The sequence below is a fragment of the Halichoerus grypus genome, chromosome 7 (genome assembly GCF_964656455.1).
Source record: "Halichoerus grypus chromosome 7, mHalGry1.hap1.1, whole genome shotgun sequence".
Taxonomy (NCBI): domain Eukaryota; kingdom Metazoa; phylum Chordata; class Mammalia; order Carnivora; family Phocidae; genus Halichoerus; species Halichoerus grypus.
In genome coordinates this window covers 34,082,927-34,099,386 of record NC_135718.1, presented here as the reverse complement: position 1 = coordinate 34,099,386, position 16,460 = coordinate 34,082,927, and the positions used below count along the sequence as shown (strand labels likewise).

Here is a 16,460-nt window from a genome sequence, read left to right as displayed (position 1 = left end):
GAAGTAAAAATACTTAGATTCTGGAATTCTCCATATAATCTGCCTAGCAATCAAATGTCAGGGTAGAATAAAAACAAGCAAGTTCCCAAGCAATTTATCTCCTCTACACTCTTTTTCAGGATGTGATCCATTTAATAATGGAGTAAACCAAGAAAAAATACACAGATGAAATCCAGAAAACATATCCAACCCAGGAAAAAGGCAAAAGGAACTCCTGGGATAAGAAAGAAGGATAAGAAAGAAAGAAGGGGATGGCAGCTGGGCTGCAGGTCTAGAGAGTAAGCAATCCAATTAGAAACAACTTGAAACTAATAGATTTCTGATGCATTGAATTGGTGGAAAAAAAATTTTTTTTAAAGATTTTATTTATTTATTTGACAGAGAGAGACACAGCGAGAGAGGGAACACAAGCGGGGGGAGTGGGAGAGGGAAAAGCAGGCTTCCCGCGGAGCAGGGAGCCCAATGTAGGGCTCGATCCCAGAACCCTGGGATCGTGACCTGAGCCGAAGGCAGACGCTTAACGACTGAGCCACCCAGGCGCCCTGGTGGAAAATTTTAGTAAGAGACTATTGGGAGCTGTAGGAAGAATTTGGAAATGCACAAGGAAAAAATAAGCAAACAAAACCAGGCAGTTATTAACTTTAGGATAGACAAAAAGAAAGAAAACATAATCTCACTAGTCTGAAATGCTCAGCTATGAATAGGCATAATAACCTAAATATAGATTTTTGATTTAACAAACATCGTAATATTGGATGTATGAGGGAGGGAAAGTAGAGGGGATCATAACATTTGATAACTAAATCCTTATCTTCCATAATAAGTAGTCAATAAATAAAGTCTAAAGTTGAGTAATCAAAAGATAACAGTAGATACAAATCCTTACAAAAATGGAAATGTGTAAATACTAGAAAAAAATAGCTAAAACAAATTGAAAGTTGTTGCTTCTGGAGTAGAGACCTGGAGGGATTGGAGTGGGATAAGGTAAGGAAATACCTTTTTGTTATAAGCCAATTACTACTATTTTTTAAAAAAGATTTTATTTATTTATTTGACAGAGAGAGAGCGCACACAAGCAGAAGGAGCTGCAGGCAGAGGGAGAGCAAGAGGGAGAAGCAGACTCCCAGCTGAGCAGAGAGCCCGCCGTGGGGCTTGATCCCAGACCCTGGGATCATGACCTGAGCCGAAGGCAGATACTCAACTGACTGAGCCACCCAGGCTATTTAAATCTATTTAATCTATTATACTATTTAAATCTCAGAACAATGTCCATGTTTTATTTTTAAAAAATCAATTAACTTATATAAGAAGTACACACACTATTGAAAGGAAAATGCCAGACCAAACACATGGGCAGTGATGTTGCTTTGGTGAAATCCAGGTTAACTATTCTTAGAATATTAAAATTATTTTCTAATCATAGATAGACTTTCAAGAGAGAAGTGTGGATTAGCTTGAGTAGTTTGGGCTCTACTGGGGCAGTACAAAATACCGTATCAGAGAGAGCCACCTGTGTGGTGTAACAAACCTCTTACAAATGTCCATTAGACCCTGGCTGTCTCCATCAGACTTAGTCTTGAGGGCAGGAACTATAATATAGCCTATCTTTTCACTGCCTGGACCATAGTCAAGCACTCAACAAGGGTGTGATGAAAGTGAATGCATGTGCACTGAGAACAAGAAAAGATAGGTGGGGGAGATAGCAGTTAATGAATGACCTGTGATTTGGAATCAGAAAGAATTCAGAGTTCCTTCTCTGTCACTTATTACCTGTGTGAGTACAGACAATAAACTTACTTGACCTATGTATTGATAAAATAGTGAGAAATAATAGTTCCTACTTCAGAGAATTGTTCTGAAGATTAAATGAGATCATGCATACAAAACCTTTCATAGAGTCTGACACATTGTAGCTCTAGACAAATGGAAGCTATAACTATTACCAAATGGAGACCCTGGAATTTCTTGCATTGACCCAAATGACTGTTAATATAAACATTGTTCAGGTATTTCCTGAGAAAAAAAGAAGAAATTAGCTTTTTTTTTTTTTGGTCTACCATGTACTAGCCACTTTATATATATTATTATTTTAATCTTCACAATAATAGTAATCATTATTATGTCCATTATACAGATAAGGAAACCAAAGTAGAGAAAGGTTAAGTAATTTCCTTCCAGCCCTCATATATTTATTGAGTGACTACTTTGTGTAAGGCTGTGTTAAAGAACACCAAGAAAACAACACTGAATAAGACAATCCACAGTCCCTGATGAAATTTACATTCTAGCAGAGTAGAGAGACAATACATTGACAATGTAATCACAGACTGTAATATGTGTTATGAAGGAAATAAACAGAGTCTTGAAACAGGAGTAAAATACTTTAGATAGGGTGGCCAGGAAAAGCCTTTTAAAAGAGAAAGTGGAGCTAAGATCTGAAGGATAAGAATGAGTAAATCATGGAAAGAACCAAACTAAAAGAGATACAGGCAGAGGGTACAGCAAATGCAAAGGCCTGTCTACAAGAGAGCACTTAGAAGCTCTGGAGCACGGTAGTGAGCTATGTGGTTAGTAGCTGGAGTTGATGTTGGGATAGGCAAAGGCGGTATAATGAAGGCCTCACAGGACATGGTCAGGAGTTTGGATTTTATTCAAAGTTCAATGAGAAGCTATTGTGAGGTTAAAAAGTAAATGAAGGGCATGGTCTGATTCTTTTAAAGGATCCTTCCCTTTGCTGAGTGAATGCAGTGGGGAGAGGAGAAAAGAGCCGATGTAGGAAGACTTGTTAAGGACAGTGTTTCAGAGAAGAGATAGAGACTTGGCCTGCAATTGACAGAATGGGAGAGGATATTTGCAAATGTCTTATCAGATAAAGGGCTAGTATCCAAAATCTTTTTTTTTTTTTTTAAGATTTTATTTATTTATTTGACAGAGAGACACAGCGAGAGAGGGAACACAAGCAGGGGGAGTGGGAGAGGGAGAAGCAGGCCTCCTGCAGAGCAGGGAGCCCGATGTGGGGCTCGATCCCGGGACCCTGGGATCATGACCTGAGCCGAAGGCAGACGCTTAACGACTGAGCCACCCAGGCACCCCTAGTATCCAAAATCTATAAAGAACTTACCAAACTGAACACCCAAAGAACAAAAAATCCAATCAAGAAATGGGCAGAAGACATAAACAGACATTTCTCCAAAGAAGACATACAGATGGCCAACAGACACATAAAATAATGCTGAACATCACTCAGCATCAGGGAAATATGAATCAAATCCACAATGAGATACACCCTTCCACGGGTCAGAATGGCTAAAATCAACAACACAGGAAATGAGAGATGTTGTGAGGGTTCGGAGAAAGGGGAACACTCTTACACTGTTGGTGGGAGTGCAAACTGGTGCAGCCACTCCGGAAAACAGAATGAAGGCTCCTCAAAAAGATGAAAAGAGGGGCGCCTGGGTGGCTCAGTCGTTAAGTGTCTGCCTTCGGCTCAGGTCATGATCCCAGGGTCCTGGGATCGAGCCCCACGTCGGGCTCCCTGCTCGGCAGGAAGCCTGCTTCTCCCTCTCCCACTCCCCCTGCTTGTGTTCCTGCTCTCGCTATCACTCTCTCTGTCAAATAAATAAATAAAATCTTTAAAAAAAAAAAGTTGAAAAGAGACCTACCCTATGACCCAGCAATTGCACTACTGGGTACTTACCCCAAAGATACAAATGTAGTGCTCCAAAGGGGCACCTGTACCCCAATGTTTATTATAGCAGCCACGTCCACAATAGCCAAACTATGGAAAGAGCTCAGATGTCCATCAACAGATGAATGGATAAAGAAGATGTGGTACACACACACACACACACACACACACACACAGTAGAATACTACTCAGCCATCAAAAAAAAATACGAAATCTTGCCATTTTCAACAACATAGATGAACTACAGGGTATTATGCTAAGCCAAATAAGTCAATCAGAGAAAGACAAATACCATATGATCTCACTCATGCGGAATTTAAGAAACAAAACAGAGGATTATTGGGAAAGGGAGGGAAAAATAAAACAAGAGGAAATCACAGAGGGAGACAAACCATTAAGAGACTCTTTATCATAGGAAACAAATTGGAAGTTTGCTGAAGGGGAGGGTGGTGGGGGGAATGGGGTAACTGGGTGACGGACCGGAGGGCATGTGATGTAATGAGCACTGGGTATTATTTAAGACTGATGGATCACTGAACTCTACCTCTGAAATTAATTGAATTTAAATTTAAAAAAAAAGAGAGAGAGAGAGAGACTTGGCCTAGAGTGATGGCGGAGGCAGTAAAACCAACAGGAGTGCACTGGTTGTGGTGGAGGACGAAGGAATCAAAGGTCTGGTTAGTGCCTGGGTCCAGATGAGGATTAGGGTGGTGGTGAGGGGGATAAAGAGTTTCGTTTTGTACAGGTCCACTTTGAGATGCTGGTGAGCCATCACAGGTAACAGTAGACACCTAGCTATGCATAATGAAGGTGACCAGCGATCCGAGCTGTACACTGAGACGTCTCCTTGGGGGAATGCAGGAAGTTAGTAAGTAGAGGAACACAAAAGGCGCCTGAGAGTTTTCCATTCCATCTGGCCCTTAAAAAAATTAAATGATACCTAGGTTCCTGTGGGCTAAGTGTGACCCAGAAGCTCAGCTCCTTGAGCTGACTACGGCATAGGCCCATGATTCAGTATTTCCTGGGCCCAGGTCCTACACCTGAAGCTGTCCAGCCACCCCTAACAGCGCCAGGTCGCTCGCAATACGTCTACGGAAAGCCGGAAGTTACCCAGCGGGGGCGGGGCCCAAGGAGCGGAGCCTGCTGGGATTTGTAGGCTGACGGCTGCGAGCGCTGGCTCAAACTCCTTGAGACGCCCCGGGGGAAGGGAGGGGGATGCGGCGCCACGTAGAGGGAGCGAAGCGCGCCCTGAGCCTGCGTCAGTCGTTCCGGAATGGTAGTCCGAAAAGGCAAGTGCAGTACTGCCTTTTGCTTGGAATCGTTTAACGGTGACATCTTCTCATCAGTTAAAGGATAAATTCAGAGTCCTAAAAGTGACATTTAACATCCATTTCATCGCGATTTGGTACTCGTGGTAACCTTATTTCTTAACACTTCCTAGTTACTCAAGGCTATTCTGGACGCTGCCTCCGAGAAAGGGGCTCGCTTTGGACCTCTCCTATGTGCTTCCATAACACTGTCGTACAATTCGCTAATAATTATAATCATGGCCAGCTTTCCTGACACTACATGTCCTAGTCTAAGCTATTTGCCCGCGCTAGCTCAATTCTCACCGAACCCTCTGAAATGGTTGCTATTATTTCCATTTTGAAGATGAGGAAATCTTGGTTTACAGACGTTATGTAACTTGGACAAGGTCACGTTGAAGAGTCACAGTGTTTACTCGCGCGTCTCCCCCATCGGACTAAGTTCCAGGCGAGTAAGGACAGACCAGCTTTTTACTTTCCCGCGGGCCACGCCCCGAGGGCGGGGGCCCTGGTGACGACACCGCGTCCCATGGTGCCCCGCGCGCCCAGGGCGCTGCTATTGGCTCGGCGTCTCGGCTCCTTTTTCAAATTGAGGCGCCGAGTCGTTGCTCTGTTTCCGAGGTTCGGGCGGAGACGATATTGGTGATTCCGAGGCTCCCGCTAGTGCGGGACAGGCGCCTCGGTCAGTCAGAGCCCCTGGTGGAGAGCGGAGACGTCGAGCTGCTCGCGTGGCTTTCCCCAGCCACGTCAGTACCCGGCGGGGGAGGTGGGCACCCGGGCCGCGCCGACCGCAGGGCCCCTCCGCGCCCCACAGCTCCCGAGTCCACAGCCAGGCCTCGACCTTCGCGCGGGGATCGTCATGGCTTCCCAGCCGAATTCCTCCGCGAAGAAGAAAGAGGAGAAGGGAAAGAACATCCAGGTGGTGGTGAGATGCAGGTAGGCGAACCCGGCAGGATTGGGAGTGCGGGGCTTTGCTGCTAGGCTCCCTCCTGTGTTGTCCGGAGAGAGGAATTTTGTTTGCAGTTTCTGCGGGGAGCAAACCTTCCTGTTTCGCAGTTTTCCGCGTTCGGTCCATAAAAATGACACCAGATTGCTGTGAGTAAATTAGTGCCTGTTTCCGAAGAAAGGGTATTCGTATAGGAGGTTATATTTTAAACTGCTATTCAGAAGGCGAATTTGATCGCGGGTCTTTAGGGAAAAGTATGTTCTTTTAAAAAACTAATGTTGGAAAAGATTTAGGTGGCACTTGTATATGCCACTTCTTGCAGTTTCTCAGTTTGGAAATAAGAAAGACTGCATACCTACTTTGCAGATGTTTTAGTACTGATGTTGGGATTACCGTCTTCTCCATCATTTCTAAAAGCACAATCGATCACTTGTTCTCTTTCTTGTAGATAAAATGTTTTCTTAATCCCTACCAAACAAGAAAACATCATTATATTTAAATTTTAAAGATTAGTTTATAGAGTGAGTTTATGTTTTTAAAAGGAGACAACTTAAGCCAGTATAGCTTTCTGATTGTACTGCAACATGGTCTTAGACCAAGGGAGATAGTTTCTTCGGGGTGAGTGGGGTGGAGGTGTTCAGCTCTCCCCAGATTGATTTCCAAATAACTCCCCAATTTCAAAATTAGTAGAGGAAGAACATACTCGTTATACAAACTGTTGCTTAATTAGAGATTGATTTATTCAGCTTTTTAGAAGCCCTCCACAGTTTACTGGTCTGTGTGTTTTGTGTGTCTGTTTTTGTTGCTGTTGTTTTAAAAATTCTACCAACTATCAGCAACTTTTCTGTAAATCCAAAAGTTCTAAAATTTTTAAAAAGGGGTTATTTTAAAAATGTGTGAAGAAACTGTCTTAAATTATTGCCTCCTCAGCTTTGGTGACTTGAATTGTAGATGTCAAAGATAATAGCTAGCTTTCTGAACTAGGTGTCAGAGAGGAAATTTGATGGTAACCTTAAGTTCGACCACTTACTAGTTGTACTCTAGAGCTTCTGTTAACAGTTACTTGTTTTGAAGATTGAAAAAAAAAATAACAGCCTGTAATAAAAAACGCAAATTTTTATTTATTTTTTAAAGATTTTATTTTTAGGCAATCTCTACACCCAGTGTGAGGCTCGAATTCACAACCCAGAGATAAGAGTTGCATGCTCTACCTACTGACCAGCCAGGCCCCCACAGACGCAAAGTTTTAGATTATTTTGATCGTTTAATAAGGCTAGACAATACTGCTTTTTCTGGATGGTTTTATTTTCTTTAATTTTCTTTTTTATTGTTAGTTACAAAATATGTCAGAACCTATAAAAAGTTATGGAGAACAAAGTAACAAACATCTGTGTGTCCATCACCTAAATTAGAAACAAAACAATCATTACAATTGGAGCCCCATTGTATCCCTCTCCAGCCCCCTTCCTCTCCCCAAGATTAAACATTATTCATGTTTATTATCCCCATACATTTCAAGTCTTACCTAAAAAGAGATTTCTTTTACTTTGTCATTCATGAAAAGTGCTTAGGTTGTGTCTAATTATTTACAGTAATTTTTGTATAAAGAGATGTTTTTCTTTTCATGCTTTCTTTTCTTTTTCAAATATCTTTCCTAGGGCAAATATGTCCTTAAGCTTCAGTAAATAAACAACTTATGAGGCCCTCGAGGTTGTCAAATCTTTTCTGTAAAGGGCTCACATAGTAAATATTTTAAAGTATTTTAGGCTTTGCAAGCTACATGTAGTCTCTGTCACATATTCTCTGATTTTTTTTTAATTTTACATTTTTAATTGGCACAGTTTATTGTAACCTAAGAGGTCAGCAAGATTTCACGAGAGAGATGACTTTATTACTTACTTACAATGAATACAATCTTTATTATGTCCTTTACTAGTATTATAACTATATGAAGAGAATTTTTTATTCTACCTATACACAGCTCAAGAGAAAGATATAATTTCTGGAATTGAGGAACTGATAGTTTTTATAGAGAGAAGTTTTAATAAGGAAATAGGCTTTGATATATGTATATACAAAGACATATATGCAAAACATTCCTCCCCCTTGTATAAGTGTGCAGGTTAGCATAAGTCCTATTAAGAACATAATATAAAGGTTTTAGGATTTAAGTTAATTTTGGCATTTGAATCTAGACAAGTGCTTTAGCAATTTAGATCTGAACTTTTATGAATCATTCATATATTTTAAAAGTGTATAATTGTGTTTTATTTTTTATTTTTTTTAAAGATTTTATTTATTAATTTGAGACAGAAAGAGAGAGAGCACGAGCAGGGGGAAAGACAGAGGGAGAGGAAGAAGCAGACTCCCCACTAACAAGGAACCCCATGAAGGGCTCAATCCCAGGACCCGGGGATCATGACCTGAGCCAAAGGCAGATGCCCAACCATCTGAGCCACCCAGGCGCCCCTAATTGTGTTTTTAAAAAGGCCCAGACCAGCTTTCCTTAAACAGTAACCCAATGTGATGCTATAGTTACCAAACGGAGAACAAGACTGTTAATGCTGTATTAAATCAGCAAAGGATATTTTAGAGAAAGGACAACTTGGAAAATGAAGACTTCAGAGTTCATTATTCCAAGTTCAAAGCATTTTAGTTATTAGCAGTGGTTACCAAATAAGCTGAAGGTCGATCTCTTTAAGGAGCTGCTTGTAATTAGCTTTGTTAGGAAGAGACACAGAACTGTTTCATTCTTCCAGTTTAAGATGATGCAGATTTATCCTTGAGAAGATTTTCTGAAGTTGGTATCCCTGTCAGCAAAGAGTCACTCCTGGCATGCTCCTCACAGTAGAACATAAGGTCCGATGATGCCACTGAAACCTTTGTTCTTTTATGGAGGCTTCTGATCTCAACTGCTGCACAGTTCTTGCCTGGGCTATGTTTGTTGGTGCTTGCTGTTTTGCTGGACATCTTTTACCTGAAATCAGTAAGACTGTGTGGTCCGTTGTTTTCAGGTTTTCAGTGGTGGAATGAATCTGCTAAAGAACAGCTACCACTGCAGTATCTGATTTTTTTTTTTTTTTTTTTTTTTAAACAACCCTTTAAAATTGTAAAAATCATTCTAGGTCTCTGGTATGAAAAAGGCCAGGTTTGGCTCACAGATTGAAGGTTATAGACCCCTCACATGATCTAACTACTGGCTATCTTTATTACACCCTACTTAACTCCCCTGTGGGCACCGCCCCCCCCCCCCCAATCTACCAGGCTCTACCACAGGGCCTTTGCAATTTCACTCTGCCTAGAAAGCTTTCCCACCAAAATAGCTACATGACTGGCTCCCTCACTTTTTAGATTCTGCTTAAATATCATTAAATATCAGAGAAGAGAAGCCTTCCCTGACCACCCTAAAATAGTAATAGCAACTGCCCATTTTCCCCCATCATTAATTCCAATCCCACTTAGTCTGTTTTATTTACTTTGATGTATCTATTTATAACACTAGGATAAAAGCTCCCTGAGAATAGGAACTTGGGTGTTTTGGTTTTTTTTGAAACTTGGTTTTGTTCACTGGTATATCTTCAGTTCCTAAACAAATATCTACCACATAATAAGTACTAGATGAATATTTATGGAATGAATAAATGAATGTAATGTAACTGTAGTGAGGCCAACAAATTGATGGGTTTAACATCATTAACAGGAACCTTACAATTTCTAATTAGAGAAGTTTGGTTAGGAATATAGTGGCTTTGCAATACTTTTTATTATAGTACAAATAGTCCTTAAAGCTCTTCAGTGGGAGTTTTGATAACTTTTAGAAATGTGTAATCTTTGTGATTATCTACGACTTGGTTGTGACATCTTGAAGGGTATTCATGTGGTTAACATCATCACACATCCAGGCAAAGAGATTAGTTGAGAGATGCTAAGAATATAGACTAATTGCAAAACCTTTAACCACATGAGAGCAATTCATTCTACTTGATACTCTTGGCCTACCTCAGTATAAGTTGGTTTTGACTTAGGTTTGTTGAACTTTTAATAATATTGCATGTCATGGGTTATGTGCATTCTGTAGGTTTCACTACATTTGACAATCGATAGCATTATTATATATTACCAGGAAGTTGGTGAGTTAAATTTCCCAGGATCACAAATTTGGTTTTCTGACTGTCAAAAATATACTAGGGATGGGACATGCCAGAGGATGTTGAGGTATCATTTTTAAAATAAACAGCAACTTGGTTTGTCTAGTGATGAGGAGAAAGATAATTTCCTATTTGCCATTTCCTTTCATAATATGTGATACTGAATGGGAAAAATGAACTCAGGTCAAGAGTACATTTCTCTCTTTGGCCCAGATGTGTGTTAGGTATATGCATATCTGAATGATGCCACTTCGTGGACTATGGTTCTTTTCAGCTCTTCCATCATTCCTCTTAGGATGACATTTATTAAGTATGTAGTTTAACAGATATTAGGATGCCTCCTATGTGCCAAGCACAGTAGGAGCCACTGGGAAACTGTAAACTAAATAGGATATCTTTTCTTTGAGAGAGAGGGGGCATGTGTGTGAGCGAGTAAGGGCATGGGGAGGCAGAGGGAGAGAGAATCCCAAGCAGGCTCCATTCCCAGCACAGAGCCAGCACAGGGCTCAATCCCACGATCCTGAGATCATGACCTGAGCAGAAATCAAGAGTCAGATGCTCAACCCACTGAGCCACCCAGGCGCCCCTAAGCAGGATTTCTTTTCCTACATTGTGAGGTTGGTGCTATTCCTTAGCCCCATTTTTCAAATGGGGAAGTATGCACACAGGGCTACATTGCCCAAGCAGACTGGATCAAGAGTCCTCACTCTACAGAAAGCCCAAGAAGGAATTTAGCTTAGAAGATTACTTCCTTTGGGAGTCTTTCCCATCACCCATGCTTCCCCCCACCCCTCCCTGTCCCAATCAATTAAATTTTTGCTATATATTCCTACAGCACCCTTTACATACCCTTTCTAAACATTACTTCTCTTTTTTTTTTTTTTAAAGATTTTATTTATTTATTTGACACAGAGAGAGAGATAGCGAGAGCAGGAACACAAGCAGGGGGAGTGGGAGAGAGAGAAGCAGGCTTCCTTCCGGGCAGGGAGACCGATGCGGGGCTCGATCCCAGGACCCTGGGATCGTGACCTGAGCCGGAGGCAGCCGCTTAACGACTAAGCCACCCAGGCACCCCTAAACATTACTTCTCTTATAATCATTTGTTTTATGTTGCTATTCCCCGCTAGGACAAACTGAGTTAACACATGTGAAGCATTTTGAATAGTGAGTACCTGACATATAGTAAATACTCAATGTATTAGTCATTATTTTTATCTATTTTTTATCTTGTGCCAGTTATCCACTGACAGGTTAGTATTTTGAACACAAATTTGGCATGTTCTTTCTACTGCATCATAACATAACTTTCTCAGACTGTAAGAATAGTGGAAACAGAAATCTGAAAAATAAGTTTGGCATTTTTTTTACAAGTTAATTCTGTTAACATCTACTCCAAGAAGCTGTCAGAATTATCATGTTTTACATGTCTTTGAAAATTAAAAAACCTATTTTTTATTTCTGGGAGTAGAAACTAAAAATTCTGCTTTAGCGGTATCATTTAGTCCCCCATTTAATCCTTGTCACCAATAGTGTTGTCAAAAAACTTTACTTTGTTATTATCTAAGGTATTAATGACAATGTCATCTGTAACCTGATAACTAAGAGTTTTTAAAATAACTTTGTACATTTCTTTTTATAGACCATTTAATTTGGCAGAACGGAAAGCTAATGCCCATTCTGTAGTAGACTGTGATCATGTACGAAAAGAAGTTAGTGTACGAACTGGAGGATTGGCTGACAAGAGCTCAAGGAAAACATATACTTTTGATATGGTACCTATTTTTTTTTTTTTAAGATTTTATTTATTTAATAGAGAGCATGTGCGGGAGAGTGGGGTAGGAGCAGAGAGAGAGGAACAAGCAGACTCGTGCTGAGTGCAGAGCCCAACATGGGACTCGATCTCACCACCCCGAGATCAGAACGTAAGCCAATATCAAGAGTCAGATGCCCAACCGGCTGAGCCACCCAGGTGCTCCTGGTACCTATTTCTTAAAATGCTGCTACTTTTATTATTTATTATTTACTATGTAAATAATTATTTATTTTTTTTATTTATTTACTTTATTATTTTTTTATTTACTATGTAAAGTTATTCTCAGATACACATTTCCTCTAGGTTCTAGTGTACAATTCCAAGTTTCAGTTGACTGAGTTGTCGTATGGTTTCTAGTGGGCTGAATGAGTTAATATATTAAAAACAAAATTCTTTTTTTTTTTTTAAGATTTTTATTTATTTATTGAGAGAGAGAGAGAATGATAGAGAGAGAGCATGAGAGGGAGGAGGGTCAGAGGGAGAAGCAGACTCCCTGCTGAGCAGGGAGCCCGATGCGGGACTCGATCCTGGGACTCCAGGATCATGACCTGAGCCGAAGGCAGTCGCCCAACCAACTGAGCCACCCAGGCACCCCTAAAAACAAAATTCTTTTTTTTTTTTTTTAAAGATTTTATTTATTTATTTGACAGAGAGAGAGACAGCAAGAGAGGGAACACAGCAGGGGGTGTTGGGAGAGGGAGAAGCAGGCTCTCCACGGAGCAGGGAGCCTGATGTGGGGGTCGATCCCAGGACCCTGGGATCATGACCTGAGCTGAAGGCAGATGCTTAACGACTGAGCCACCCAGGCGCCCTAAAAACAAAATTCCTTTTTTTTTTTTAAAGATTTTATTTATTTATTTGACAGAGAGAGAGAGAGAGGGAACACAAGTAAGGGGAGTAGGAGAGGGAGAAGCAGGCTTCCCGCAGAGCAGGGAGCCCAATGCGGGGCTCAATCCCAGGACCTTGGGATCACCACCTGAGCCGAAGGCAGACGCTTAACAACTGAGCCACCTAGGCGCCCCTAAAAACAAAATTCTTAAAGTGAGTAATTTTGGAGTATTTTTTTTCCTGAAGAATTGCTTTGATTTTTTTTTTTTTTTTTTGGGATAGGTTTTTGGAGCTTCTACTAAACAAATTGATGTTTACCGAAGTGTTGTTTGTCCAATTCTGGATGAAGTTATTATGGGTTATAATTGCACTATTTTTGCGTGAGTAAAACACTATTTTTCAAATTGCTGGAAAGGTTTAGATGCATGTATTTGTTTTCTAATTAACACTTTTGTTAATTTTGACAGATATGGCCAAACTGGCACTGGAAAAACCTTTACAATGGAAGGTGAGAGGTCACCTAATGAAGAGTACACTTGGGAGGAGGTATTTATTGTTTATAATAGATTTCTGTCTCTAAAGTGGTTGAAATATAACTGAATAGAAAACTTGGTAGAAGGCCTCTTTCTTGAAATAGAGAAGATCAATATACCCATGTCAAACATGATTGTAGGATAAACTACTATTTTAGCAAAATTAAAGTATATGGTATAGTTCCTGTTTAAGAAACAGCGTCATTAGGAGAGAAAGGACCAATACATACGGCACAGTTAAGTGGTAAGAGAGGGGTCTGTTTGAGACAGAATAGTTGGAGTAGAATATTGTGGAAACTGAGCCACCCAGGTGCCCCTCATATTTAGAGGCCCTTGTTATATGTGTTTTAACTGCCATAGTAAATGGCGTTCTTCCCTTATTTTAGTCCTTATTAATATTATAATTTCAGGATCCCTTGGCTGGGATAATTCCACGTACTCTTCATCAAATTTTTGAGAAACTTACTGATAATGGTACTGAATTTTCAGTCAAAGTGTCTCTGTTGGAAATCTATAATGAAGAACTTTTTGATCTCCTTAATCCATCTTCTGATGTTTCTGAGAGACTGCAGATGTTTGATGATCCCCGTAACAAGGTAACTCAGTCTTTGAGAATGAAGTGTCTCTGGATTTTAATGTGTGATGCTTTGAGAAATCAGTATATATATATTTTTTGTCAGACTAATGGATGATCTTTTGATATTGGTCAGAGGGGAGTGATAATCAAAGGTTTAGAAGAAATTACAGTACACAACAAGGATGAAGTCTATCAGATTTTGGAGAAGGGAGCAGCAAAACGGACAACTGCAGCAACTCTGATGAATGCATACTCCAGGTAAGAAAGCCAGTGTCCTCCCCCCACCTCTCCATTTTCTTTTTTCTTTTTTTCCTTTTTATTATTTATTTATTTTTTAAGATTTTATTTATTTATTTGACAGAGAGAGGCACAGCTAGAGAGGGAACACAAGCAGGGGGAGTGGGAGAGGGAGAAGCAGGCTCTCCGTGGAGCAGGGAGCCCGATGCGGGGCTCGATCCTAGGACCCTGGGACCATGACCTGAGCCGAAGGCAGACACTTAACAACTGAGCCACCCAGGCGCCCCTCCATTTTCTTTTTAACATGGGAAGTCAAATTGGGGTGGGTCAAAGTATGTGAGTCGCATACTAGATTGTATGTATGCTTGATTTCATGCTTTAGTAATTGGCTTGAGATTTAGAGGCAAGCACCAGTATTGGAAGAATATTGAAAAGGGAACAAAGACAAGTGAATTAGAGAAGTATTAAACTTTTTTAAGTAGATTATTTTTTCTCAAATGAAATTGTACACAGGAGCCTAGATTAACATGTGCTTACTGTAGTCGATTTGAGGGTGGGATGCTCAGAGGCTTACTTCCTCAGCCTCATGAAGGTTTTCCCTGAGCACTTTTTTGGGGTGCCCATGGATACCTAGAACAAAGTTTGAAAGCCCATGGTTTAAATAAGAATTAGAAGAAAGTCAGATAGCTTCATTTGATTTTTTTTCTCCAGCTTTATTGTAGTATGATTGACAAAAATTACATATATTTAGGTTGTCCAACATTTTGGAAAAATATAAAAAAACATAAACTTTTCTCATATGGCTTCATTTTAATATAGGAAGACATGGTCACTAACACGGCTTTCCAGGGTAGAAAGGGGCATAGCTGATAGCACCCCCTATAGAATGAATCCCAATTTCTAGAAAAGCAGTTTACCAAGTCAGGTGGATATTTTTTCTGCCGGTCTTTGAAGGAAGCATCAGAGTGTAATTAAAAGAGCTATGGATTGGGAGTTAGATATTTGTGTTTAGTTCTAGTTTTGGAGTTAACCAAACATGTGACTTAAGGAAATAAGTGAATTTATCTGAGTATCAGTTTCTCTGACCTACAAAATAATTATTAGAAATAGATCTCAGGGTGCCTGGCTGGCTCAGTCAGAAAAGCATGCGACTCTTGATCTCGGGGTCGTGAGTTTGAGCCCCACGTTGGGTGTAGAGATTACTTAAATAAATAAAACCTAAAAAAAAAATTAGATCATTTATTTCTTTGCTCCCTTATAACTGGAAATTTCTGCAACTCTATAAAAAATTACATATACATTTAAAGAAGAAAAATAAGATGAAAGTAATGAAAATCATGACATTATGGGTGATTTTTATGATTTTAATTAAATTTTCCTATAATAGCTTTCCATTTAAAAAATTATATATTGGAGGAAGGAGTTTAAGACTAAGTAATATTTCTTTTCTCTAAATACCTTTCTTTTAAATAAATTCCTGCTTTTTCATAAATTTGTATAATTTAGGACTCCTTTTTTTTTTTAAGATTTTATTTATTTCAGACAGAGAGCATAAGCGGGGGTGGGGGGGGCGCGGAGGGGCAGGGGAGAAGCAGACTCCCTGCTGAGCAAGGAGCCTGACTCTGGACTTTATTGATCCCAGGACTTTGGGATCACGACCTGAGCTGAAGGCAGATGCTTAGCCAACTGAGCCACCCAGGCACCCCTAGGACTCATTTTTTTATATGTAGACTTGAGTAAAGGTCTCTTTATGAATGTATGTGGTAAAGTGAAGGAAAACATTAAATTTTCCAAAATCATAGTTGACTTCTATGCTTAATTGCATTAATTCCATAATCTTGGATTAGAAATGGGTAAATAATGATAGAAAAATATGAAATATATATTGAATTCAGATTTATAGTTTCTTTATATTTTTCCTGTGCCCTTTTCTGTAATTTTAAATAATAAATAAAATATGATTCTTACTGGAAAACTTTCCAAGTAACATGAAAAGTGCAAATAAGAAAATTAAAAATTATCATATTCCTCACTAATCATCAATGACATTAACAAACATAGGAATGTTCACCAAATGTCATTGATACGGGAATAAAAGAGGTCTTTGGTTGTCTATATAACTTTTGTATCCCTCAGATAAAAACTGAATGTCAGTATATAATATAAGATAGACATCGGAACACTTTATGGTCTAGTGGTGATTATCTTGTAGTATTTCAGTAATCATTGCTATTTACCGTTTGCTTTTCAAGAGAGGGTGTTAACTATTTCTGATGACATTCTCAAAGCAGAGCAATATATTTTTACAACAGTTGACATTGAAAGCAAGTAATCTGATGACTTGTGTGGTACTGTTTGAATTTATGGTAATGACGTATTTCAA

The 16,460-nt window shown here is 39.7% G+C and overlaps 1 protein-coding gene and 1 long non-coding RNA gene across 2 annotated transcripts in view; one reads left to right on the top strand and one right to left on the bottom strand.

Annotated features, from left to right (window-relative positions):
- The first annotated feature begins 4,959 nt into the window (after nt 1-4,959).
- The window catches only part of KIF11 (kinesin family member 11), a 42,388-nt gene continuing 30,887 nt past the window's right edge, over nt 4,960-16,460 (top strand). The window contains exons 1-6 of the mRNA XM_078077358.1: nt 4,960-5,931; nt 11,729-11,861; nt 13,013-13,110; nt 13,198-13,276; nt 13,674-13,859; nt 13,974-14,098. Of these exons, the coding sequence (XP_077933484.1) occupies nt 5,855-5,931; nt 11,729-11,861; nt 13,013-13,110; nt 13,198-13,276; nt 13,674-13,859; nt 13,974-14,098 (698 nt within the window). The 5' untranslated portion in view covers nt 4,960-5,854. The remainder of the gene's footprint in view (nt 5,932-11,728; nt 11,862-13,012; nt 13,111-13,197; nt 13,277-13,673; nt 13,860-13,973; nt 14,099-16,460) is intronic.
- The window catches only part of LOC144382554 (uncharacterized), a 61,556-nt gene continuing 52,337 nt past the window's right edge, over nt 7,242-16,460 (bottom strand). The window contains exon 4 of the long non-coding RNA XR_013449676.1: nt 7,242-8,918. This is a non-coding gene — a long non-coding RNA (uncharacterized LOC144382554). The remainder of the gene's footprint in view (nt 8,919-16,460) is intronic.